The sequence below is a fragment of the Wasmannia auropunctata genome, unplaced genomic scaffold (assembly GCF_000956235.1).
Source record: "Wasmannia auropunctata unplaced genomic scaffold, wasmannia.A_1.0 LD335973.1, whole genome shotgun sequence".
NCBI lineage: Eukaryota > Metazoa > Arthropoda > Insecta > Hymenoptera > Formicidae > Wasmannia > Wasmannia auropunctata.
Genome location: NW_012026917.1, coordinates 431,116 through 458,893, shown reverse-complemented (window position 1 = coordinate 458,893; position 27,778 = coordinate 431,116). Strand labels below are relative to the sequence as shown.

At 47.9% G+C, this 27,778-nt stretch overlaps 1 protein-coding gene across 1 annotated transcript in view; it reads left to right on the top strand.

Annotated features, from left to right (window-relative positions):
* Positions 1-583: 583 nt before the first annotated feature.
* LOC105454874 overlaps positions 584-27,778 on the top strand; it is a 31,738-nt gene continuing 4,543 nt past the window's right edge. Inside the window, exons 1-2 of the mRNA XM_011697812.1 lie at positions 584-1,883; positions 25,266-25,468. Of these exons, the coding sequence (XP_011696114.1) occupies positions 1,778-1,883; positions 25,266-25,468 (309 nt within the window). The 5' untranslated portion in view covers positions 584-1,777. The remainder of the gene's footprint in view (positions 1,884-25,265; positions 25,469-27,778) is intronic.

The window sequence follows — 27,778 nt, the reverse complement described above, 5'->3', positions numbered from 1 at the left end:
CGTTGGCCGTATTCGTTCTGCGATCAGTTGTTCCGCCGCGCGCGCGCCAAGCTGTCACAGGCGCTTCGTCGTCGTTCGTACACCTTCGCTTCGCTTGTTGACGCGCGTGGTGCAAGGTCCTGCCGCCGGGGGGGTTGGCGTGGAAATCGATCACATCCCCTACACGAGGCACACGAGATACAGTGATAAAGCCCCGCGCTACACGGGGGGTGGGTGGTCATTGGCGGTCATTGCCGCTGAGTGGCATCGGAGCGGTTCGACGCGTGCCGAGAAGTGTGCCCGAGTCTCGGCAAAAGTTTGCCCGCCGTCGTAATAATTGCCAAAGAGATTCGATTTTCGAAAGAAGTTGCAATCTGTTGCATATAAGGTGGAAGTGACATTTGTCGAGGGAACGAAGGTGGTTTTTCCGCTACTGCAGATTTTTCGGAGTCGTCGGTTTGAATCGTGCCGGAAATTCGGAGTATTATATGGTAACGTTCGTTGACACGCGGAGTGTACTGTGATTAACATTTGCATTCGCTTACGTCGGAATCGATTCGATCGATCGTCGTTGCCGTATCGATACCGTATATATATATATATATTCCGGTCGAGAGTCATCGTGCACGCGGGAAACACAAGAAGAACGTCGCGCTTTCGAAAGTCGCGATCGAGAAACTCTCACGGCGCTTAAACGTCGAGATACGACTTTATCAGTACGTCGTGATAAACTCAGAGATTACGACTCTCTTTGCGTCCAATTGACGTCGTGGCGCGTCCTCGAAAGACGAGGCGCTCACTATATACGAATCGCCGCGTCTCTTTCTTTCTCTCTCTCTCTCTTTCTCTCTCTCGAGAAAGAGCTGTAACAGGTGACACAATTAATCCTGGTCGGGTCGCGATTGGTTGACGCATTTTCTCTCCTTTCGTTCCTCTTCCTCTTCCTCGTTACGTACGAAAGCGAAGAGAAACGCGGCGCGAAACTCTCTCGCGGAACGATGGCAGGTCGGAGCGGGCGTGCAGTCGTCGATCCCGTCGCGCGCTCGGAAATCATCGCCGCCGATCGCCGACGGAGCTGAGCCGGCGAGGATACGACTGGGGCACGCGAGAGTTGAGTGAGAGAGCTCGTTGACGGACTCGTTGGCGGACATCGTCAACGAATGGCTCGCAAACAACGCGCGACGAGTGTTGCTCGCGGCGATAATAGCTCGCGAATCGGAGCTCGCGTCCTTCTCGGCGCGCCGAGTACGCGCGGGGTCACGTTCGCGCGCCGATCAAATTGAGAAAAAAAAGGAGAGAGAGAGAGAAAAAAAATCATCAGACAACGCGATCAACAAGGAGGACGGCCGAGAGTTGCGTGGCGAGCGGACGATAACGAGGCGGCACGCAGAAGGAGCATCGCGTCGAGTGGAAAGGAGGTCCCGGCCGGCGCCTTCGTCGTCTCTCGCCTCTCTCGTTGCGGCGCGGCGCGCCGAGCTTGTCAGCCAACAAGACGATTAGGCGACGATCGGCAGCTGCATGCTTCCTCGGCTTGAGATTCGCTCGAGGTTCGCGTGGAGTCTTGACTCGCTCGTACTCGAGCCGAAACGAAAAGAGCCAGTAGACCCGAACGAGGTCTGCCGTATAAACGTTGGCAAATCGCGGCTTGCAAAATCGGAAGGAGAGAACGCCGCGGATCGAGGATAGAGTAATTTTCCAATCGATTGGATACGAGTGTGAGTGCGATATCGATATGACCGACGACGCGAATTGACGCTTCGAAAGTGAGAGGAGGCGCGCACGGGAGAGAGAAGCGAAAATGATGATGCCGCCGCCGCAGATCGTGGGTGTCCTGCTGAAGAAACCGGGACAGCAGACTCACCCACGATTGCCTCCCCTGGATCCACAGGAGACCAAAATTAAAGGTAAATTTATTATTCTAGAAATCTTCCTTTAAAACCTATATCTTTTAATCTCACCAAATATTGTGTGTGCATATATACATATTTATAAGAGTATAAACATCTCAAAAACGTACGAGCGGAATAATAATTGCGGATAAAGTGTAAGATTAAAAGTTTCAGTAATAAACACGCGAATTCCTTAGAATAACGAATTTGAATTTTATATATATTATCTACGTTAAGAAAGGAAAGCCTCAAACACATATTGAGCGTTAAATTAAAAAAAATTATCATCACTCGCAACACCGGCGGCGGACGATTATACGACGCCGATAGCGTATCAAATGGGTTAATTACCGTAGTAATTGAGCGAAAAAATAGACCTCTCCATGGGCATCCGGTAATCACAAATTTTCCATTAATTTGGAACATCTCGTTTAGCGATTACGATAAACAGACACGCACGTCCACTTCACGAAACCGTTTATTTTCGTCGCAATTAACACCGGAAAAATTTTCCCCTGTCAACTTGTCAGTCAATTTTTCAAAAATTCGCTAGTAAACGTAATTAATAATTTCGGAAGTACGAATACTTTCCAACGAGTCTTCCTCTTCCTCCAAAATGGAGCAACGCAACTCTGTTTTCGTTCGAGAACGGCAAAGCAAACGATTAAGATCCCTTTTAGGGACTCCCCTCGGAGTGACGAGCAGGAAGGATACCGGACCGAACGAAGGAAGAAGTCATTTTCATTGTGGCTGGCTCGCGGGTTTACATTCTGTAAATAGGCGGTCGAAAGAAACATAAACTCGCGCGCGCCATTCATCTCGCGCGGGGGTCTCCGCTCCGGCACGCCGGCATTACGCCTATTCTATCGATATTATGATTCGTTGGAACGTGTTGTGTACAACAAAACGAGGCAACCTTATATCGAGGCCTCGTAACGAGCCAAGTAATCGGCCTGAGCGTTTTCCCTGAAATCCGGGCTCCGTGGGGCTCTCGCTCTCTAGTCCACGACTCTACTATCGATCTCGTCGATATCTCTCCTTCCTTGCGTTGCAGAAACGCGCCCGCCGCTCCTTCGTTGAATAATGTTTTATCGACGCTCGCGCGCGGCTATCGACTAATGCGAAATTGATTCACGCCCCGGGTGAGAGGCGCTTATAAAAGTGTCGGTTTATCATCGCCGCCGCCAGCCGCGATCGAGCCGCGTATCACGTGAGAATCCGCGTAATGTAACCCACAAACGTAGCAATTGAAGATTAAGTGGCTCGGTAGCGCCAGCTTGTTTACTCTATTATGCCGATCAGCCGAGCCGACGCCTCGTGGCTCCGTTAACAATTATGTTAATGGGACAGCGACATGTTACGATAACGGTGTGTTAATTCGATACGAACAGATGAACGATTTGACGAGAAGCGAACGTAAATATGTCCTGACATTCTTTTCTTTTCTGTCGCACCGTCGGTTCGTTCCAGTTAGTCATAAATCATTTATCTGAAATTTTTTAAATTCCTATCGCGATACACAACTCCCGGAGGACGGAAAATTCTCAAACAGCTTGGTCTTACGCGCCTCTTTTCCTAGGACTTCTAAAATAACACGGGAGCGACGTCGAGGGAGTTTCTAGGGAAGCCAGAATTCGCGAGTTTCTAATATTTCGAGCAAACATCACAGACGGCGCGAAGTCCGTGCGGGACGCCTTGCCACAACACTTGAAAGGCCTTTTAGAAGCCCGTCTCGTTCGCACGCGATTGACAATTCGTGCTCCGTAATCCGGTATCTGGGCTACCGTGGTAACGGGATACCTTTACGTGGCCGTCCATCCACTCGTTCGCGGGGAACGTGAAAACGTTACTCTCCAGCAGAGGCGGAAAAACGTATTTCTAAATTACCGGAGAAATACATGTAATATCCCTTACGAAATACGCATTATATCTTGAGAAACCGAAAATAATAACACGATCTGCAATTACGATATTACTCGAAATTGCCGAACGATCCCGGACTTGCGGCGACGTGACACAGTCACGATGGACTGTGATCTTAGATCGCTTGGGCGTGCGTTTTTAGCTTTAAACCCATATTACGTAGCGCGCCGAAAACGACGATGACGTTTCGCGCCGCGGAAGTGCCGCAGAAATAGATCATTGTTCGGCACGCCTCACGCCCGTGGCCGAATGTTTACCGAACACTACGCGCGACGAGTGTATATAGGCGCGCACGGGTTTCGATAAGACTATCCAATCGCGCGATCTAAGATAAACGTCGTATTTCAATCAATCGGACGAGCGTTTCATAAAAATAAACAAAACGCTCTCGTCGTTCCGTCGGGGTTTACACAGCGGGACGTTTTGTAGCGGAGGAGATTACGCGGCGGGGTCAATTTTTGTTTAACGCGAAAACGCGATTACCTAAATTCCTCCGGCGGTGGTTTATGGCGGGTCAAGAAACAGTAAAAAGAAAGCGGGCGGGGGAAACCTATCGCCGCGACGGTTTCACGTGTGTGCGCCGGTTTTCACGGCCGTGTCGAATCTCTGCCTATATATATACAGTATATATACACACCTTCGCGAAGGGCTTTCCTCCCCGCGCGCGCGCGCGCGAGCTCGGCTATCGCAACCCGATACAAGAGAAACAACCCTTTCTCTTCTAACGGGAACCTTATTAAACCTCACCGGATTTTCCGTTTCATTGCACATTCGACAAACGGTTACGACATCGGCGCACGCCAATCCCCCAAGTCGTTGCGAAACCGCGCGCGCCGTGTAACGAGGCGTATATATATATATATAAATAGTATATATATACATATATATACCTGCTCGATAGTGGCTTTATATTATAATTTCGACTGCAGCACACGGCTCGCTCGTTAATTATCTCCCCGGCACGAAGTGGCACGAGAAGTATCGTATACTTGTGCGTTTTACAGAACGAAACGGTTATGTAAGCCTTAATTAGCCCTGCACAGTCGAAATCATTTTGATAATTCACCACGCTGCGGCTGGAAAATATTTCCCGCGAACTGTGAGAGTTAATGAAACTCTTTCGCGCGCGCGCTCCGTCCTCTCTCGTCCGTCTTTCTCCTGTCCCCCCCCTCCCCAAACTCGGTTCGTAATTTTTCGCGAAATAAGAGTCGAGCCTCTCGGTGGAGAGACATAAAGGAGCTCTTTGTAACACGAAGGGGCCACTGCGGTTACGTGTAAATAGCCAATGGGATCCTTCAAAAAATCCACAAGACGCTCTCTCGCACCGCTACTGTCGACGACCTGAACGGCGACGCCGGAGTTTCACATTTCTCGTTCTTCAGCGTGTGTGACAGCGGGAAACTGGATTTCAAGGTGTTACATGGTGCCGGCCTCTCCTCACTCACGTTGGCACACACGAGTTTCGTCGTTTTCGATTCGGCGGTTTCGAAGATATTCGCGAGAGACACGAATCCGTATATAAAACGTTTGATTCGCGCTCCGGCTCGTCTTTTTTTTTGCGCCAACGAGCATCTCTCCTTCCTTTTCTCTCCTTCTTTCTCTCCTCGCGGAGTCCGGACGACTTAAATTAGGGTCACAGTGCCGAATTAAGCACGGTCCACAAGTGCCATTCACGAGGAACTCGCCGCGACCGGGGATTAAGATATACACATGTAGATAAAGTCGGACCCCATCCGTATTCGAGTTTCTGCGATTCTCTAGGAATCCTTTTGATACTTGAGAATCCTCCTGAGAAATCCCTGGCCCGGCATTACACGTTTCATGAAGTAATCCCCTAAGTATCGCTATTCAGAGGACGAAATTGAGCTTGCGCGTCATGATGCAAAAGACGCGGGCCTTGCGGTTAAAAAGGCTCAATTGAGCTAAGGGAGGCGAAAGAGGATCATTTCTGTCGACGTGCCCGACAGATCGGAAGAAAGAGAAAGAGATAGAGAAAGACAGAGAGAGAGAGCCTGCGTCACGAGTCTAAACAAATTACAACGGCGGCCGACCGCTCCTCGCACGAGCGCGAATAATAAATCGCGAATAATCGCCGCGCGTATACCGGGTGTTCCGCTCGGGCGGATCGCGCAAGGAGAACGCGACAATCCACAGGCGCGGGAAGGGGAGGGCTTCGTGACTTGGCTTAGGCCTCGATCGTCGATCGAGGGACTCGAATCTCGGCCACGGAAGACGCGCGTTTGCCTTTCACTAAATGTTGTTTCGCCTCCTCGTCCTCTTCTACGTATATGTGTGTATTCGGGCATCCGCGGCAACCGCCTCGTGCCATTTACGAGCCACCGCTATAAATCGCCGGACGTGAAAAATCAAGTTCGCTCGCCGGACGATGTTATTTTCTCCCGAGAGTGATACCGCGCTCTCCTCAAGATCAACGTGTGGTATTATCTCTGCGGGCCCCGTGGACATTCTGCGCGTCGTGCACGCGCGCGCGCGCGCCCGAGCGATGCGTATATGCGCGCGCTCGGTATCTCGTTGCACTGCCTCGCTTCTTATCACGCCTGCGGGCGATAACACATCCGGGAGTTACACGACGTTCGTTACGGAGTTCCGATCGTCGAGCGTTATTCGTGAGTCAAGTCGTTGTGTTTACAAAAATTACAATTTTACACTTCTCGAGATAAAATTTGTAAAAATTATTTTCTGCGCGTTACTTCGATCGCTTCGATTAATCTCGAAGATATCGCGATGCAAGTTGTCTATATAAACATTATCAGTCGATATGATATCAGCGTTTCGAATGAATCATCGCGTCATTCGCGATTATTGACAAGTCTCGCGAATTTTTTCTGTATCGTCCTCGACCTCGGACGGTTACGGCGAAATCGCATTTCAAGCTGGATTTCTACGATCTACCGCGCCATCGCCTCGAACCGGGTTCTGCTTCCCCGATTCCGCGCAACCAGTCCTGCCCGGAGAAAAGCGGTTGTGAAAATGTTTTGCGACGAGCACGTACCCGTCTGATTCAGGATCTGCCGTCGCGATATTTTCTCACATCACTTTTAATCTTTTTGTACACGCCATTTGTCTCTCTTTATGAAAACCGTACGTTTCGCGGCGACGATGACACAGTTGGCTCGTCGGTTCGAATGATTTACAAGTAAAATTTACTAGTAAAAGTAAAATCACCTCCGGTTCGCAGCTTCCAGCTACGATCATCTTGACGATCTCTCTTTCTTGGACCGAGTGCGACGACACCGAGACAGACTTTTTCTGGGCGCACGTGTCTCGTCGTCGGTTTCTCGCACACAAATTAATTAACGCCGGCTTGACGAAGGGGAATGCTGGTCTCTCAAGTGGGTGTAATTAGATACCCTCGGCTGTGTGTCGCATCGTGAAGAGGACCATAGAAGAGAAGCGTCGCTGTCATCGACAGCGACGCGAAGGAAGAAAGTCGCTTCAACGAAACGCGACGGGAGAAGCCGGAGTTGAAGCGAAGTATTGTTTGATTTGAAAGAATTGCGTGTTTAAAAGCGCTCTAGACTTTAATATTATGCAATACTGTACGTCGGTCAACAATAATGCAGATGAAGTACGATGGCGGGGCGTATCGGAGCCTTGGTTCGATAATGACTGGATATAGAGACTATAAAGGGGATGAAACAGAAGAAGCATTTAATAGGCGTACATCCGAACTCATCTCGGTGCAAATGACGCGCCAGAGAAGGGTCGAAGTAATCTTTCTATCTCCGTCTCGAACAGCTGACGAGAATAATGTCCGCGTCGGACAGGAAATGGTCCTCCTCCCCCCCCCCTCCTCTGTCCCTGCGTAATGTGTTCGTGTGTGTGTCAGATACAGGAACGACTCGTGGTTCTTTCATTCTACTCAAATCGAGCGACAGTGACAAACGTATGCGGGAACGAGAGAGAAGGATAAAAAGTTACATGGGAAGCTCAAGTTGATAGAACAAAGAAGGCTCCGCAGCTCGTTGCGAGGAAAAAAAAAAGAGAGAGACGGGACAGAGCATCTGGTTCTGGAAAGTAATTAAAAAAGAAAAGAGAGAAAGAAACAATGAAAGAAATCCCACCAGACCTCGAAAGTTCGCAAGCGCTCTGTATAGAGCGGAAACAATTCGACGACCTCTCGATTGTATTACATCCCGGACATCCTGATTATATTTTCACTTAATCGGCCAAAGGTAAGCGAGATTGGAGATCGTCGCGACGATTTACACGAATACTTTTAACAGGTGAAAAGTGACCGATAAAATTGACACACGCGACTTCGTAAACTTTCACATTGAAATTTTCACATCTGCCTCCTCCGCGGGAGATGCATTGTCAATGGAGGAGCCAGATGTGGGAGAGCAGCTGACCGCGCGGCGCATTCGGAAAACCTGGCTACATATGTACCTGGGAAAAGGAGGAAACAACGGGTCATGTGTGACACGAAAGAGAGAGAGAGAGAAAGACACGCGCGCGTTATGGCTCACCGATGAAAGAGGCAGCAACGTGCGGCACGACACGCGCGCATGCAGTAGCTTTGCAGGGTATTCGTGGGACGGAAGTCGACGTTGTGCAGGCGAGATACAGTCGTTGCCGATGGCGGCGGTGGGTGAGACGGACTACGCTATTCTCGCGGTCGCGAGAATGACAGCGAGCGAGCGAATCGATGATACACGGAGAGACGAGCGAGCGAGAAAGGACATTGCGGCGCGTAAAGGCGAATCGGACGAGGACGGAGCGCGCCCGTCAGGGCGTTGCACCGTTCGCTGTGACCCAGTGTTCTCCGCGGGCGCCGCGCCGCTCCGTTTGGGTTTCTCTTTCTCTCTCTCCGTCTCTCTCTCTCTCCCTCTCTCTCTCTCTCTCTCTCTCTCTCTCTCTCTCCTTCTCTCTCGGCACAGCCGAGTATTTCTCCACTCCTCTTTCTCCCGCGGGACTCTTATCCGGCCGGTAACGAGTGCACATTTTTAGAATTTCGCCAAGGCGCCCGTGCGACTCGCATCTCCATCGTTATCTCCGCCGTTTGATCGATACTCCACTTTCGGCGGAACACGAAAATAGTAGCCGGGACTATTTCGCTGCTCTGCCAAATTGCTATTGATAACAAAAAGAATTTAAGTAGAAACATAATATATTTTTCTATCGAAATTGATATTAAAAAAAAAATATATATATATATAACGAAGTGTATATTAAAAGATTTTTACATCCTAATTGGGGTGAAGTACGCATATTCTATTAATCACGAAAGAGAATCAGATCGCTTAAGCAATATCCGCATATCTTATACACGTCTCGCGAAACGACAGAAAATTATTTCTCGCGAGTAATGAGTGCAATTTCTCTTTGAGCCATACGAGGCACATGTAACGTGCGAGTATATTGAGAGACGCGCGCGCACGAGGGGCGTCTTTATCAATGTCAATCGAGCCTCTTACGAACCCTCTCGCGCGCTCGTTCTGTCAGCGAGGCTGCGCTAGAATCCGACGCTTTACCTTTTTTTTATGGGCTACCTAGCCTGAGATACTACATTGATAAGTGGAACGGTTACGAGTGCCCACACGCATGTTATTACGCACACGAGAGATCGTTTTCTGTATAACGCTCATTTCGCTCTTCCTCTCGTCCAGTTGCTCTCTTACGTGTAACGCGCGCATGATGACCGACGTAAAGATCTATACCTTCATTTCGCTCTATTGAGTTCTACAATTTATAATTCTGTAGACAATTTTAAAACAGCTTTTCAAATTTCATAACACAGACAATATTAAGTTACATAAGAATACGACTGATGTAGAATGTGAAGAGAGCCATTTTTACATTTAAAAAATCATTTTAGAAAAATTTATAAAAAAATTCACGCAAAATATTATTGGGCCGCCCAATATTATTATCAAGATTCGCCTTGATCGAATATGAGTCTCTTCATATTTTTTATTTATTTTTTATAATGTATATAGATTTACTAGAAACGGAACATAAAATCTTTTCTCCTTTCAAAGGCTAGAATAAAATTGTCTAGAATCCAAATGGCATTTTCTTCCGTGCCGGAAAGAGACGGTAAAGGGAGATCTCACGACGTTCCTGCTTAGACGGACACGCACGAAGGAGCCCCGTTGAACCCATGGGAGCGGTAACAACGTAATTACAGAGTCAGGCGCGTTACATCGAATCGTAATCGCACGATTGCGATCGAAGTTTCATTCCGGCTCTTTACGCTCCTTGGCTTTATGCGACGCGCGGCGGGTGGCGTTTCCGTTGGAAGCGCTTTTTAGCGCTTCTAAATCGCTCGGATCGGATTTCGGAATATCGGGCGGTCTAATCGGACCTCCGGATCTTCAGCGCGCAGCGATTTCCTCTTTCATATCGGGGCGCACACACTGCAGTACACACCCGCGTGGATTTTCGCGGGAAAATCGACTTTCGACCTAGATTGGATTGCGCGGCGCACCGTCGGGGTTATTAAATCCCAGAGTGCGTTATCTCGATTATTACGTAGCCTTCTTGATTTCTCATTACATGCATCGCGCTGACCCAGAACTATCCGATTGCGCTCGAATCCATTAATTCTCGTTACGACTTACCGGGGATATAACGTGTCCGGTTAATCCGATATCGCGGTGCGCTCGAGAACTACCGCTCCTTGCGAAGGCAACGACGCAACACTCCGACACTTTTTCACGAGGCGTTTCATTAATCATATTCCCCCCTCTCCCCCCCTCCACCCTTACCCCCCTTCCTTGTACGAGAATGTTTTGATAAATCAGGTATATTATACAATGTAAAAGAGGATCATATCAAATCGTATTTATTCCATTCTAACTTCTCCGACGTCTCTCTCTGTCACTCTCTCTCTCTCTCTCTTTCTCTCTCGCACTCTCGAAATCTCTTTCGCTTCCGCGCTTTCTTTCATCGCGGTTATTTACGCTATAGACGCGTCAACGAGCTAGATCACACTCGTTCCCTATCCTCACTGTCAAAATAAATGGTCGCCGCCGTCGGAAGTTGCGTTTCACCTTGGCCCTTCCTCTCGAGAGAACCAGAATCGGCCGCGACGCAAACTGGTCTTCCCGGCTCTGCGTGTCCTGGAAAAATGTCCTGCACACGATGCACGTGTGTGTCGGCACTTATGCTCGTGTCGCGCGTGCTGGCTTTCGCAGCCATCCGCTGCACATGCACATTGCAGGCAGCGCACCGGTATTTATCGGTCGCGAGGCGATAGCTTTACTGGAAAATATCCTCGTGAACGTACGCCCCGGGGTCAGTAACCCACCCCCCTCCTTCTCCCTTCCTCTCTCTCTCTCTCTCTCTCTCTCTCTGTTTCGTAATCCAAATAACGTACGCGACGCCCCTACCGATGGTGATAGTCACGCGATGTTAGTGACGCCAGCTGTTTGCCAGGAGTTCGACCCCCGTGCGAGAAAAGGTGCTCGGAGACGATTCGACAAGGCCGTGTCAACCCTTTTTGCCATCGCCAACGGAATGTACGACGCGGACCTTTGAATAAAATTGAATCGTCGCGCTCGAAAGGGAAATCTCGCACGCCCACGGTGAGCCGTTTTACTTTCCTCTCCGCAGCCACCGCCGGGGGTCTCCGCGATATTTTTATACCTTTCGATATAAACCATCTTGTAAGGTTATCGATCGTTGTTGCTCTACGACGTAATGTTAAGATATGTTGTATAATGATGTTACGTTTAAAGCAAAAAATTATTATAGCACAGTAGTATTATATATATATGTTGCATGGAATTATAGCGTGCACGTATCTCTGCATATTATCTACGATTTTACATAAAATTACGTAACTCGAATATTTCTAACATAATCGAATTTAATTATTTCCATCGAGTAAGTGTAGCAGACCGAGTATAAAATTATTTCACGACGCGCATTGTGCCTCGCATTGCATCGAGGTAGCTCATTATAAAAAAAAGCAGATGAATGAAGTCGTTCAGGAATTGGTCGACTAACGGTCACAACATATACAACATCCGGTACCTCCGGGGTTCAATTAGGTGCCGTCGAGGCGCGACATAATCCCCATATCGTATTACACCCTACGTCGTTACCCTCTGAAGGCGAAGGATAAAAAAAAAAGGAGGAAAAAGTCGCGAAAGACGAGGCGCAGAGTCGCACGATGGAAAAATCGTCGTCTCGCAGCGATTCGAGATCGATCGCGAATGAAAAACTCGTCCCTATCTCGTCCTTCCAGATTTCGCCTGCGTGGACTCGCAGCAGCGGCGGCGATAAGAAGCCGCGCGCTTCGGGGGTCCGAATGGATGGACCTACCACCCCAAGCCGCGGCCGGGACCGGTGCAACAATTAATTTCCAAAGGAAAGAGTTACGAAGCCGTCTGTGTATCTCCTTGGGAGGGTCGACCCATCTGGAATCAAGGGACAAAATCGCCGTAATGGCGGTGCAACCCTTCGGCCAGCTGTGCGTCACAATGGTCGTCACGAAAAATCGTGCGACAATGTTATCTCGATCTGCTCTCTCTCGCATTGTAGGGTCGTGCCGGGATTGAGTCGTCAAGCAATCGGGTTAAGGGGCCTTCCTTTGAAACGACGAGAAATCCTTCGTGCAAGAGGAAAAATTTGTTTTTTCCTCTTCTCTTTCTCTCTCTCCCCCCCCTCTCTGTTGCCCCTCCTTCAAAATGCAATCAAATGGGCAAGCGCGCGGCTCCTTTTCGCGCGCGGATTCCGTCTTCTGCCTCCTGTTGTAATCGCGATCGATTGGATCTCGACGAGAGAAGTTATTTAGCACGATTATACAACACACCGTTGTGGTAAACCGAAATCGTTTACAATGGCGCCAACAATTTATCCTCGTTTGCCGTCGTCGATGAAAGGAATTCGGCACAAAGCGGAGGTTTGGCTTTCACGTGAAAGCAAACAAGCACGCACCCCTTTCCGGTCCGCGAGCTTTTTAATGTCGCGTCGTGGAGCCAAGAGGCTGGCCGAAAGAGAGAAAGAGAGAGAGAGAGAGAGAGAGAGAAACGGAGAACATTTTGGTCGAGTAATTCCTAAAAGAAAAGAAAAGGGTTCACAGACTAAACGCGGAACCGGTCTTCCACGACGGCGCCGTTTAGTTCGCGCGCGCGGCGGAAGCTCGCGTTGCGTCGTGTCGCAGCGCGGCTCGATTCGATTTCCATTAGAGACCGACGATGATGTTTACTTAGCTCCGGGTCGTTGTCACGCGGCCGGGAGAGGAGAGACAGAAAAACGGCGACACACTGGAGTCGGGGGATGAGAGAGCGAACAAGTACATACGCGAGAGAGGGAGAGAACGAACTGCATATGAGAAATCCGGAGAGAGGAAGACAGAGAGAGAGAGAGAGAGAGAGAGAGAGAGAGAGGAGAGAGAGAAAGAGAGAGGAGGGGATGGAAAAACGGAATCAGGTTTCTACCTTTATAGGCCTGCGTTCGCGTCGCGTTCCGCCATGCCGCCTCCGGTGTGTGTGCGCGCCTTCTTTCCTTCCTTCCTCCTTGCACGGATGCAGGGAAGGAGCATACCAGGCGACAGAAAATCATAATCACTGACAAAAGGGCCTCGGAGGCACCATAGCGTGCAGCAGTGGCAAGCTAGTAGCAGAGACAAGACGAGCTTTCGCACCCCTTTCTCACGCGCGACACCTCGACACCACGAGGAGGATCCGTCTTTTTTCGAGGGCTCCGCCGTGTCCCGGACTCCTCGGATGAGATTGCCCCGAGGGTAAGACGTGCGCGCGCGCGAGAGAGAGAGAGGGTCTCTCTCTCTTTCGGATACGAGAGAAGAGGCGGCGCGGTGGCCGCGACCAGTTGGCGGCTACCCGCTTTTCGTATCGCGGAAAATTGATTTATCCGGACAGGCACCTCCCGACCTTTCTTAGCTCCACTATGGGAAAGCGAGCGCCGTCACCCTTCGCCTGGGGACGCGCGAAAGAAAATGTGTTTTCAGATCAGGAGGACGGTATCGTGAAACATTGTCGTAATATCGGAACGATGCCCCGTCTCTCTGACGCTTACATAGAAAGATACAGAGATACAAAACGCTTCCTCTTTACGACGGAACGTTGAAAGAATCATAATCGCAAGCGACACACCTAATTTATGAAAGGGCTACGGATACGGGCTGTGAAAGTCAATTTATTTCGGGGCCCCTTCGCGAGAGAGTTGCGCGGAGCGCTGGGCGCTGCAGAGATGGCCTCGCGCAGTTTGTATGGAAATTTACCGGTCGGAAAATGACCGTGTCGAAAGGCTCGGCAAACGGGGCTTCTTCATTGGCGTAACGTATGCATCGCCACGCTCTCCTCCTCGCTCTCGTTCTCCCAAGCCCGACGATATGCCCCGTCAAATTATCGGTATCGGCGTAATCGGTGCCAAAGGGCGTACATGAGGGTAGTCGGTACGACCGTTAGCAGGACGATTGTACAGATCGTCGAGAATGCATCCCTGCAGCTCGGCGCACTATAATCTCGCAATGGTCCCTCGATTATTATGCAATATAGGATGATCTGTCCGGAATGTTCCAAGCCATGATTCTTTCAGCCGCATATGGCAGGGCCACAAAAAAAGGATAAGTGTTGATTTCATCGAAGATAAGAGTTGCAGTTACATAATAAAAAATAACGAAAATTAGGCTGCTTAAAAGTCCTAAAATCTTAAAAATAGGTCATATATCGAATATATTTCAAATAAATATATTGGATTTTAAAACAGCAATACGGAAAAATTCTTATCTAAATATTTGAAATGTTAATTAAACACGCATTTAACATTTACAGATTAAACAAAGTTTTCCTTCTTTTACTACCACAGTTTATTGCAGTGTGACCAAATATTTTTACTCAATTAAAATCGAGACGATATCGATCAGGAGAATTAAAACAAACAGCCACCGCGTGTTTTCATTTGCATACGCTTCGGCACGCTTAAATGATGCGAGCGAAGGAACAATAAAGCGCTACTTCCGTAATTAACAGAGTAACTGTGTCTCGTTGCATAAGCGACCCCGCGCAAATTTGCACGTAACGCGTTTGAACGTACAAGTTCGTATCGACCTCACCGTACTGAAATTGCCATTGCAAATCAAGCAGTAATTATCACATGAATAACGCTTTTTGAGCTAAAAATAAAACAAAGGTCGGGGAAAAAAAACTGGCGCAACTGGCTCCAGTTTTTCGAGCGCGCGAAGAGCGTTTACGTGAGACCGTCAAAAGGAAAACTCGATACATAGGGTCTCCAAAAGGGATATTAAATTTCACCCGCATACACGAAACCCTCTATAATGTATTTAACAGCCTCTCGAAGTTCCCATCGGAGACGGAGTCGTGCTTGTGATCTTTTCTCTGTTAAAATTATTATTATAAATTATTGGTTTCGATAAACCGTGTATTAACTAGCTTGTACAATGCAATCGCGGCAAAACGAAAGTTATTGCAATCAGCCAATGACATTTTCGAACCACTGAACTGTGCACACGGCCCGTCTCCAATAACGCGGCCGTATTGATCGGCCCCGAGAACAATCGACTGCCGATCACAGCACTTGTCGCGCAGGAGGCCACTCAGCCTTCCCAGCCAGCTGTCCTCCGATGTCCTGCCGCACGTGAGAGCCCCGCGGGAGCCTTGGCAGCATTGTTTCGCCGAGCATAATGCACTCGTTTTGTGCGCGCGAAGAAAAAGGCGGCGAATCGACTCGGTCGCACGATCGATCGGCCGGCCGAAAGAAAAGCCTTACCGGTTCGAACTTGGACGTAAGTGCTTCACGCGAATTGCTGAAGCGCAAGCTTCGACAAGCCTCCTTCCTGTGCAGAGAATCAGTGCGCACATATAGGAACGCGATTCTTTTTTTTTATCAAATAATACTTATGAAAGAGAAAGCAGAAAAAACTGCGAAAGAAGAGCTTTGTTGGTATTGTTGAAATCTCTATTGTAATTTTTAATACCAATTTAATTAATTTTTAATTTGCCTGTTTTTCTGCTCTTGAAGAAAACAAAATCGATGCTGTAGCAGGTCAAAATTATTTTTATTTATTCGCGACAATGCAATAAATAAAATAATTATTTCCATTTTTAACGTATAAAGAGAGAACAGATTGAAACTAAAATAACGCTAATTTTTTTCGATTTAAATCTTTTTTTTTATAATAATCAGAAAATAAATGTGCAAAGTTAAATGCTAATTCTAGTCGAACGATTCTCAGGTCGACCGTTTCGCATAAAAATATTTATTTCGAAATTTGTAATAGTGGGTCGTAATAATTTCTAGGATAAACAGAATTATTGTCCCCAACAGCCTCGTCTTTTGTCGTACCGTTTAGGGGATTTTGGATGCTCCTTTGTGTGCATTGTGATCGTCAATCATCAGGATAAATGATGTTCCGACCGTTGAAGGTTTTTGTCCCAGCCCCATCTTCTTCGGTTTTCTCGCCAATCATTGAAATCCTGTAAACTTCGATTTGCCAAAACCACTTGCCTAATTCAGTCTTATACGGTCAAGTCATTGGGTCGCAGACTCTTGTTAACAGCTGGCCGTTAGATTTTAGGTAACACAAAAATGCGCACGTTTTTTCCGCCTACCTCACAATCTGCCACAATGGATTCGCTAGACAGGATGTCCTGTCCTTGTTGTGTTCGTCTTTCAATCACACTCTACACCTCTCCCCGTTTCGTGTTTCGCCGCGTCATCATGTCGCTTCAAATCCCCGACACGTTCGACTGGTAGCGAGGAGCTAATTCGAGAATTGCCGCGATTCATCATCACATCATTTGTCAAAAGTATACTCACGTATATCGAATCTCGAAGTGATATTTAGTAACAGCAATTTTACGACAGCCGTTCATTACGAAATCTTTAGTCGACGTTACATATAATATATATATAATATATAGAGATTAATTACTTTCGTGAATTTTTCGTTTATATTTCTTTACAACTCGTTGCCGTTTTGTGGTATTAAAATTCTTTTTAAACGATATTCTTTCGTCGACAAAATGTTTGTTGACATGAAATTCCGAAAGCAGCTTTCGCCACGGCTTTTCTACGCGATAGAAATTTTCTCATGGCGACTTCCCGGTTCGTTTGCGGAGAAATTTCGCGTTTAATTAAGCTGCTTCGCGCCGTCTCGAGAAACGCCCATCCGAGAGAGAAGGAGTGAGAGACAGACGAGGCGAAGAAGCCACCGAGAAAACACGTGTCGCACTCATATGAATGCCTCCTCTGTTTTCACGCACCCGTTGCTCCTCCAGTTGCTCTCCCCGCTCGCTGTCCCTTGGTTTCTTCATCTCGCGCACCCCTTCTCGCACTCGCAACTCTCACTCCGCTTTCTTCCTCGACGTTTTTGCCTTATCAACGTAACGCATGAACAAAAGCCGATAAAGAAAAGAAGAGGAAATCGGCGATGTCGCGCGTGGCGAGCAGGAGAAATCTCACATGCACAGATTAATGGGAGAAACACTCGGGATATAGCGTAAAACTAAAATAAAGAGGCGACAAAGTTATAAATTGAAAGCAAGATACGATACGGTACGATATGTGTTCCTCCGCCGGCAGAAACGCGACGCTTCTTTACGGGGATTTTTTTTTCACGCCAATGTGTTTCTTATGTTGATGCATAACGACTTTGTTTGATGTAATTTCTTTCGTTACCAGTCATTGACATCGAACGGACTATTTCTCTCTCGGCCGCCATTGTGCGGCGACGCTTGGAGATTGACAATAGCCTTTGTCGTCCGCGACCGTCCAACACGGTAAAAGTTTTGCATCCTGTTTGAGAAATTTCCATCGCGCGCACGTATGTATATCGGCCGAGAAGTGCGTCTGAAGCGCGCATACGTGAAAGAGGCTAGTCATGTCGTCGAAAGTGTCACTCGCGTGTGACTTTACGCGCGTGTCTCTCTCTCTCTCTCTCTCTCTCTCTCTCTCTCTCTCTCTCTCTCGAGGCGCGACCCTTATTACCCTAAAATGCGAAATTAATTTCTGCGAAAACGAGAGAAAGATTGCGACGAAAAACACTCGCGTCTGTTTATTTGTATTGTAGCGGATTTAAAATCTCGACCGGACCACGCGACGGGTGGTAAAGGCACGTAAAAGACCGCGACCAGGGCTAAAACTAGGGATGACTACCCGAGGGAACGGATCTCTCTCTCTCTCTCTCTCTCTCTCTCGCTCTTCGTGGTGCAAGGTGTCTCACGAAGAAAGGCCGCAAAGTCATGCCTGCGCGCGCGTCCAAAATGCACACAAAAAGCTTATGGGCGCGGTGCCGCATTGTCCGGCACATCGCGCGAGGGGGATGCGAAGACTCGGTATAGTTGAAAAAAAAAGGGAGGAAGGGTGGAGAGAGGAGGAGGGCGAAGAGCGATGTAAAGAGCGAGATAATAATAAATGACTCGCACGAAGACGAATGCTTGATTTACATGAGAAGATCGATGGCCTCGAGGAAGGGGATGCCGTGTTCCGTGTGCTCTTCGGCCAGTTCGCGCGCCGCTCTAACCCCCCCTCTTCCCCCCACCCTCCCTTTGAATTATTTATTTTCGCAGGCCAAAAAAAAACTTGCCGCTTGTCGCAGCGCTTATCGTCCGAGATTCGGCATTTCGGCGAAAAAATCTCATCTTCCGGGAATGGCAGAGCGTTCGACACAGCGTGCTCGAGTATAATAGGAGCGCAGGGGAGAAAATTGGAATCTCGAGGAAGGTTGTTTCGCCGAAGGTAGTTTGCTGAAACAACGAGCGGAATAACGCGGTTACGAGTTCAGCGATCACGCGGCTGCGACTAATTGAATACGACTGATGTAACGAAAATCTCGCGAAGGGCCGCGGCTCTGGCGAGACGGCCAAAAATTGGTGCACATCACGAAACGACCGAACGACATAATAACGACCTTCCGGAATTTCAGCGTGCGCGTTGCGGACATATGCGGTTTGCGAATACGCTCCTGAAAAAAAAAACTCCCGCCTCTCTCCTACGCGTCGCTAACGGGTTTGCCTTGTAATTACTGCTAACGAACCGTTTGTTTCGCCAGACGAGACAATGTGAGCCACTTCTGCATGTCCGCGGCATTCATGCGCACTCGCGGTTCATGACATTCTGCCGCTGTATTATCAATTTAATCCTGGAGAGAAAAAAAAATGATACAAGGATTGACGATGAAACGTGTATTACCTAAATCATATTGAATCGTATTATATATTATGTAAATTGTAATCAAATAAATTTTGTATATCACTTTTATGATCACTCTTACAACAAGAGCAAAATTCAATCAATCTAAATTTATTGTCAAACTGAATAATATATTTTTAATTAGCTGGTACTCATTCTTTCTAAATATTATTATACAACAACTTCAGGCTTAGTTCTATTATATTAGTTATATTATTGAACATTCGTATGTTCTTTCTGATGTAACGATAAATGCGTTTCGCTGCATCGGTCACGAATTTTGTGGAAACACGATATTTACACGGAGGCACTATGAATCAATCGTGACAGAGTAAACTCCACTCCGGGTCGCCATGTGGCGGGCATCCGACTGGAAAGCGCTCACGCAGGCAGGCAGGCAGGCAGGTGCATTTGGCAAGGCGAGCGAGTGGCGAGGTTCTACGCCACTGGCCGCGCACTGACTGACATACCACACTCCGCTGCTCCGATGCCTCGGCACACACCGTCGCAACAGTTACACGAGGCCGTGTACGCCATGAATTCCGGTAGCACGAAGCGGCACGGTAACGGTGACCGTTTTTCCGCCGTAGTTCCGCGCTCGCCGGTGGTCGTGGGTTCGCACGGCGGCGAGCACGCCGCGGCACGGCACGGCATGGCACGATCACCGCCTCCGCGCCGCGCTGGTCCGCGGCACCGGATCGTCCGTTTCCTGGTCCCTCGCTCGCGAGAGACCGGAAGCCGCGCGACAAGCCGCCCTGGTCCACCGCTCGCTTTGCCTCCTCCCGGTCGACGCTGCATGCGCGCGCGTTACGGGTTTGTCACTTTCACGTCGCGTTTCACCTCGCGTCGCGTTGCGAACACGCACTCCTTTCCGCCTCGGCCAACGCCGGAAGATAGTCAAGGGATGTTTGACATGTTTACCACCGCGAGCATTTTAACTTTTGACCTCGAGTTGTTGACGAAGCTGTTATATATGCCAATGAACTCCGACTTGCGTCACATTGAAAACTATAGATATATACGATAGAAAATTCATATAACTATAACAAGAGATTAATTTATTATTATTATCTTTCTTTAATATACTTTTATTATAATAGTTTGCAAAAAGGTATTTTTAATAAAATTTCATAATAACATATATATTACTCGTATAAAACACACGTTATAAAATATGAAAATTACAGTTTCGATATCATGTCACATTTGAAGTGGAAAATGCGATTGCTCTCGTCAAAGGCATACCTAATCCTATTTCGCAATATTTTCTTCCTTTATGCGGTTGCAAATCTCATTATGCAGGACTTACGGAGAAAGCGCATTGCCGACCTCTCCTCCGGGATTCTTTTTTTTTTGTCTCCGCTCATCGCTAGCGACTATGAAATTCTAATCTACCTCCTTGCAACGCGCGCAGGAAAGGGTGAAAGGGCGAAGGGAGAAGGGGGGGGGGCCAAGGGCTGCGTGGAAAATCGAGGACATTCACCGGAATTCGAAGGTGTTCCTCCCGATGAACCTCACGAATAAATATCGTATAACTTCGTATAATGTAACGACGCAACCGGCCACGGAGAAAGAAAAAAAAAAGGCGGGGTCCTGTTTGGCCGTGATGACATGCCAGGACTGACAGGAGGCAGAGGAGCGTGAAGGAATGAGGTGAAAAATGAATAACTGTTGAACAGGATCTCCCGTGTTGACCGAGCGCAACGGAAAAAAAGTGGCTGGCAAAAAGGAAGCGCGGAAGAGAAGGCTTAGGTCCTTGCATTTCCCTCGGAAACCTTTCCGCCGTTTTGACCCCCGAAGGATCGCCGCAGGATGATTCTCTCCCGTCCCGAAATAGCCGGCTTCGCCGTTTTTGTCGCAGTCGTATAGTTTTTATCGGACGCGCATACTTGCACGTCCCTTCCGTGCTCTTTGTCGAGAAATTAGCGTAACCGGTGATTAATCGGTCGATTCAACGGATTTAATGATTCGAAAGGCTCACCCGGTAGATAGAACAGACATTCCGCGTCCTATCTGAGAATCTAAAGGAACAAACGGCTTCCTGAGTTTTACGCGACGTGGGCCAACCGCAAGGGGCGGAATAAAACGTGCAGCGACGTGCATTAAGTTGCTACCGTGTGCACGGCGTCCTCCGTTCTTGTATATATTCATAGGACGCCATGCCGAAACTTTTCGGCACGGTGACTTCCTTTGCTACTGTACTCATGTAAATATCGAAAAATATGGAAAGGAGCCTGTATGCATACGCGCATTTGATAAATGAACATCTAGTAAAAAATATTTTAAAATATAAATGAATATTTTTTCGCATAATCAAAATTTACAGATTTTAATAAAATATGCTATCATATAAAAATAATAAATTATCTGCAGTTATCACAAAAAAATCTTAAAAAATTTAATTCTATAACTACAATAATTTTTTCATATTTCTTATTTTTACAGTAACATATTTCAATAATTGAATTTTTGACATTAACAATAGAGACGAATTCCTCTGGCTGTTGTAATGCCAGGGTTAATCCTTGCGAAAACAGTTATTCATTCAGGTAGTCGCATATTTCTTCAACGCTTACCCAGGCACGTTGCTTTTCTGCGGAAAGAGAGAGTTGCGATAGAATACGACGCGTCATTGTTCTTCTGCAATTGCAACGGCAGAGTGTCGCTCGACTTTCCTTTTTTTTTTCCCGCTCGCAACGCCGAGATAAGAGACTTTTGCACGCATGAGAAATGCGCGACACCACGGTCCAGATTAGTTTCGTCTACTTGTTGCTCTCTTACCACCGTATTCCCATAAAGTGCATTAAAGTATACATACCTCCATACATTTCTCAGCGCGCGTATACACTTGCGAGAAATCGTAACTCTCTTGGTCCACTATTTTATTAGTTACATTGATAATAAATAAATGTAGGAGAAACTGTGGAAGCATGTGTATCTCGTGTTATACACGTCAGCGAAGAAATTAAAACGGCGGCTTTAAATTTAAACGGCAAGCAGAGACTTTCGCGATACGTTCCGAGTAATAGCCCGATATACGTCTGTCCGTGAAGCTTTCAGAACGGGCAGGATGCGGGTTTAGAAACGACCGCTTTATTTATGGATCATTCACACGTATGAGCGCGGCGACACGCTCGCTTTCTGGAGCTTAATGGACCGTGAGAGCGGACATCGGGGCTATCTTCTTTCGTAGAGTCTTCTCGAGGCGCGCGCTTCTTCAAGGGTGTGTGTACGTCTCCACGGCGTTTCCCGCTCGACGGCTTCCCAAGAATGTACTTTTTCGACCAGAAAACTTGGATTTACGACGAGAGAAAACCTACCCCGGATGTCCCCGGGCGATGTAAGCTGACGAAACATCTGTTGTTTGGTTGCGCGCGTCCCTCAAAAAAATTCGTATATAAATTTCTCGAGCAACCGCGACGAATTAACGGCCGCGCCTTTCGAAACAATTCGCTCCGATCATCGAGCGTCAGTTTTTAGAAACTTTATGACCTCTTCCGCAATTAGAGCAATTAACATTTTCAAATTATATAATTGCCGCAACATCGATGCGCTTGGTTGATTTTAATAAAAAGGAAAAAATTTGAAGCATCCTCAACTTTGCGAGGTTTGCCGATGAGTCAGTACTTCGTAACGCGTTCGTGGAAAAATCTCACGCGTAGAGAACTTTGTCGGCATAGACAAATGAAGTGACCATGAATTTTATGGTGACTCACTGTGACTGGCGTGAAAATTATTACATGGTTAGAGAAGGCACCACATCACTTGTAACATCCATACTATCCGCGAAACCAGGCATAATTTGCCTCCACTCATCTTCATATAGTTGTTGTGGTCTCGAATTAAACTAAGGAAAGTCGATTAATCGGAATTGGAAACTCCGATAAAAAAAACTTTAATAAAAAGTAAAGCATGATCTGTAACAGTATCATAAATTTTGCTGTTAATCTATTATGAATCATGAGAATTATATCTTCATAACTTTTGTAAAATATCTAATCGTAAATATCTAAACGCGTGATCGATAACCGTTACAAGATTAAATTCAAAATCGTCCCGCCCATTTCCTCAATTATTAATGGAATCAAAAAATGAAGAAATATAAATATATAATTCTGCCAGTTACATCGCTCTGCTGCAGATTCTAGCAACTGCAACGTTGTCGAATGTTATTAAAATAATTTTATCGACACGAACGAGATACATCGCGCGAATATTGCACAAATTCGCGAGCACTCCAAGCTGAATGCTCGACGATACTAATCTTTAATTCGTCAACATTTACTGTTGACTCCGACGACTTTCGACGTGCATTGTATACGTGCGCTATTACGACGAACGAGCCCGACGATCCTCTTGCACCTACGGCAATTTCGAGACTAATTTTCCGTTAGAATTAGACACTCCATTGTTGTCTGTCGTAATAATGGCGACAACGTAAGAAAGCGAAACGAGTGGGGTTACCTAACACTCGATGGGGAACAAAGGGTTAATTGGCGAGGATCGTTTGGGCGAGTCATTTTCCGCTCCTGACGAAAAGAAATATTTCCGGACGAAGGGCGTGTCGTAGGTCGTTTTTCCAGATGCGTGGTCACGTCCATAGCATTCACATACGTTCATTGTCAGTATAGAAACGCAGGTGAAGAATCTTAAGGCGTTGGGTAAGCCGATTGTTGATATCAACCAAAGGAATTTCAGGCATCCCATCTATTCCATCTGTCCTTTCGATAGTCCGTCCTAAAGCTTATAAATAGCGTCCTTCGGAGATTGTTGTTGTGATAACTTTCGAATGAAAATGTCGAATGATTCGAGTAATGAAGCTAATTCTTTCGAAAATATTTAAGTGCGACGAAATATTCGAAAGACATCGAATTTCTTGGATTTAGCATCGAATATAATAGCAGTTAGTTAACTAGTAATTTCAAAAATTGCGAAGCCTTTTCACAGGATCTTTTACAAATTGCTGAAGCAGCAATTTTTTCTGCAGTAATTTAATATTGCCGATGAGGGCGGGATAATAATTTTATTCCGCGGACGAAGGTAGCAAATTGCCGTCATTCCGGCGACGGACGGTGGATTCAGAATGCCTCGTAGACGTTGTAAGATTAGACGAGGGCGACGACGGGTATTCGTCCCGTCGCAGGAAGGAGTCGCGCGGCAGGATCTATTTGCGTCCCGGAGTCCGGCGAAAATAGCCGCCTGAGTGCTATGAGTCGAGAAACGTAGGCGGTGTGTGACGCTGTTTTCGGTCGTTTGAGTCGTTTAGAAATAACCGTAGGGTGCCGATGATACCGTCGGCTTATCGCCCACGTCTTTCGATCGGATGACGTCAATCTCTCGATTCATCGCCCTTATCATCCTCCTCCTCCGCAAATTCTCTCTTTTTGTTCCTTTTTTTTATACCAAAGTGGAAGATGAGCTTACGCCGTAAATCACGTCCGTAACGAGCGCTCGTGACGTACACCTTTTACGGAGCAGCCATTCGGCCGCGAACAGTATGACGAAATACACCGTCTGCAGGTTGGTTTGGCACGAAATGACACCACGGGCATCGATTACGTCGGAAGCTATCAGCTAATTCGGGACAGCGCAAAATCGCGAGCCGGAAAATTGGTCGAAGTCGATCTCTCGCGACGTTTGCACTGAGAGAAAAGAAATAGTTGCAATTACTATAATTTAACTATAATGTATATAGTCATTTTCGGGGTGCCAATTATATATTTGTTTGGCAGAGCTATAAATATAATTATTGTTACTAACATTACAGTTGTAATGACTATAAAAATGGAGCCTCTAATCGTAATTATTTTACCATGCAATTACAGTCACAAATGCAAAACACTTTTCTCCCGGTGTGCGTTTCACGGAAACACTGCGACAACGCGTGATTTTGCCGCGGCGTTGTGAAATGTTTTCATTAGATTTCAGATTGATAAACGCGATCACCGTCGACGAGATGCGGCGCGGCTTGTATCACAACACTTCGATTGCGCTTGTATTATTGTAACGAAGATACGATATATTGTTCGTCCAATGCAAAGTCTCTTCCGCCGCCCGTTTGCGGCCGGGCATCCGCGATAAATGCGTGAATCATCGATTCTCCTCTCTGACTTAATCTTGAAACCGCGGCGTGAATATTAATAGCGCCACTATACCATCTACGGCGTGCGCTATTGAACGCGATGAAACTGAAAGTTCATCGAGAGAGGGAGAATTTCTAAGCGGAGCGTATATCGAGATTTAATCGCTGCGAATTAATTAGCTCAATTGTTATATCATGAACGGTGAATTGATCTTTACGCGCGTTATCTCTTGCTATTTGGGTTTCAGGCGAGCTGTTCGTGGAGGATCTCGGCGAGAGAAGGACGGTTTCCATCAGGATGGGCTGGTTATGGGTGGAGGGCACCCCGATGAGGTTAGCGTTGCGAGCGTTGAATCTCCGTCAAGCGCCGCCCAGCCTCGGTCAACCGCACACGTTCGCTCTAGGGTTTACCTTGAGCAACTCACAGGGTCGTTCGCTTGCTACGTTTTGGGTAACTATCGCCAATAATTGAAGTTTTTTTCGCAATTTTTTTTTACCTATCTTTTATAAGATATAAACATCAGATCGATAAACATCAGTTTGCCTATTTCGCCGACGAGTCGAATAGCGCGATTTCGTAAGAGAAATCGGTTTCTACTCAATTGGAAAGGAATTCTCCGATTACTCTCGATCCCTGACCAGCGCAACCGGCGTGTTCCGAGGGCTAGAGAGGCTTTCGTGAGAGCCGAAAGCGTTCGCGCGATTTGGCATGGTTCCACGGTGGACGGAATTGGCCGTGGCGTTCCTCGCCGGTCGCCGCGGCGACCGTAAGACAACCGAGAGAGAAGCGCGGACGAGGACAAGACGGGCGAGGGCCCGGGCAGAGGAATAATATGCCGCACCACGCAATGTAATTGCATGTAAATGGCCTTTATCTCCAGCACGATCCGTTTCCTCAGCCGTAAACACTTTCACGTGCGCCGGGCGAGCCACGCGGGCTCCCGTTTCGCTGAACGCTGCAACTCCTAATTACGGACCCGCCAGCGTCGCCATTCGATTTCTAACGCGTTATACAATCCCCTGTGAGCGAGCGAGCTAGCTAGCGTGTTCGTTCAGCCCGTGCGAATTTCCATCGCGCGAGCCAGGCCGATCTTTTGACGCGATCTCTATAGAAAATCCACCCAAAATTCAAATCCGCGCGCAGATTTCTCCTCGCTTTGCATAGAAGCCGCCGTTCGCCGGCTTCGCCGTCCGCTTTCAGATCCGCGCGAAGAGTCCTCGAAACTCGTTTTACGAGTTTCGCCCTGGCGCAGCGTCGGATTTTCACCTTGCTTTTTTCTCTCCGCTCGCGGAATAATCCAATTAGAGCCTCTCTTAGCGCGCAGGCGATCTCCCTAAGTCGATGGGACGGCGCGGCGCGCTCGACCGACCTTGACGAAGACGCCTTAGCACGCGAATGTGGGATAAGGCGCTCTTGAAACGCTAACTCGAAACAGCATATAGGACGTGTACGAGGTATCCTTGCCAAGGCCGCGGATGTCCAGGTGGCGGAGGAGGAAACGAACGGCGGCGGCGGCGGCGGCGTCGTGATGTAACGCACGCCCGCCCGCCCGCCCGTCGAATCGCGCGAGATCTTAATAAGGCCAGTAGGCAAGGTCAACATACCCGCTTGCCGATCCGCTTGCCGTGATAAATGCGTGGGAGATTGCTGCACCGCTCTCCCATGACCCGCCATTGTCAAGGAATCCCACCACGTCGTCCGCGCCGCTCTCGCAACCGAGGGAGGAGAGTTCCTTCGCCTCCCCGGGCGCTCGACGTTCCAAGGACGCTGTCTTGCCTGCGTCGCGCGCGTGGCCGGTCAATCGGACGAATCCTTCGACATTATAATAGGACGCGTTCCGCGTTTTCACGCCGAGTCGACTTAACGATGCTAATTGAAGTAATTTGCGGGCAACTGCGCGAGAGAGGACTGCCCCTCCTCCTCCCCATTGATGATCGCGCGCCGCGATTAGAATCGCGGATCGATGAGCACCGTTGCCTAAGGAATATAAGTACCACGGCCGAGAGCTCTCGTGCCATTTTGCACGCGCGCGACGTGTTTCTCCTCGCGTCGCTTGCTCATAGCTCGACGCTGCGTCATGGTTTTCGATCGAAAGCGGGTTTTCCATGCTGTCCTCGAGATAGACAACGAACGGGCAAACCTGTCGGCGAGCTTTTTTCCAGACGGAGCCCCCGATATCGGCCAGTGCCGTCGAACGCGCGCGTGTACGCGCGCCGCATGGAGGCGCGCGAAGGTCGGGTCTTGGCGAGCAGGCGACAAGAGAGATTTGTTTCCGTCCGGGGGATGGTAATGATCGACACGCCGCCGGGTGGTTAACGAGCAAATTCCACGTTGTCGGAGAGCACGTCGTTCGTGTGCTCGAGCGAGCGAACCGGCGGACTTTCGAATCACCGGAGCCAGGCGAAATCGTGTGTCACGGTCGATCCCGCGGGTAGACAGACCCGTTCGACTACTCCGCGCTACAGCATCCAGATACCCTACCGTACGAGAATATGAAATCCGAATACGCATAACCGTCGGCAATGTTGTTGGTCCTACATTCTCGCCTATATATGTTAAACCACATTCTACTTACTCGTGTGAAAACACCGATATCGGGATTATCGATCAATTTTAATCGCCTTGATTCGTATCAACTTTAATCGCCATGCAGACCCCTGGAAAGCGGAGGCTTTTCTTGAAAAAGTCACGTATATAAAGAGTCAACTCTTTTTATGCATTGTGCATGACGTATTATGCTTACATGATCAATAGTGCGCG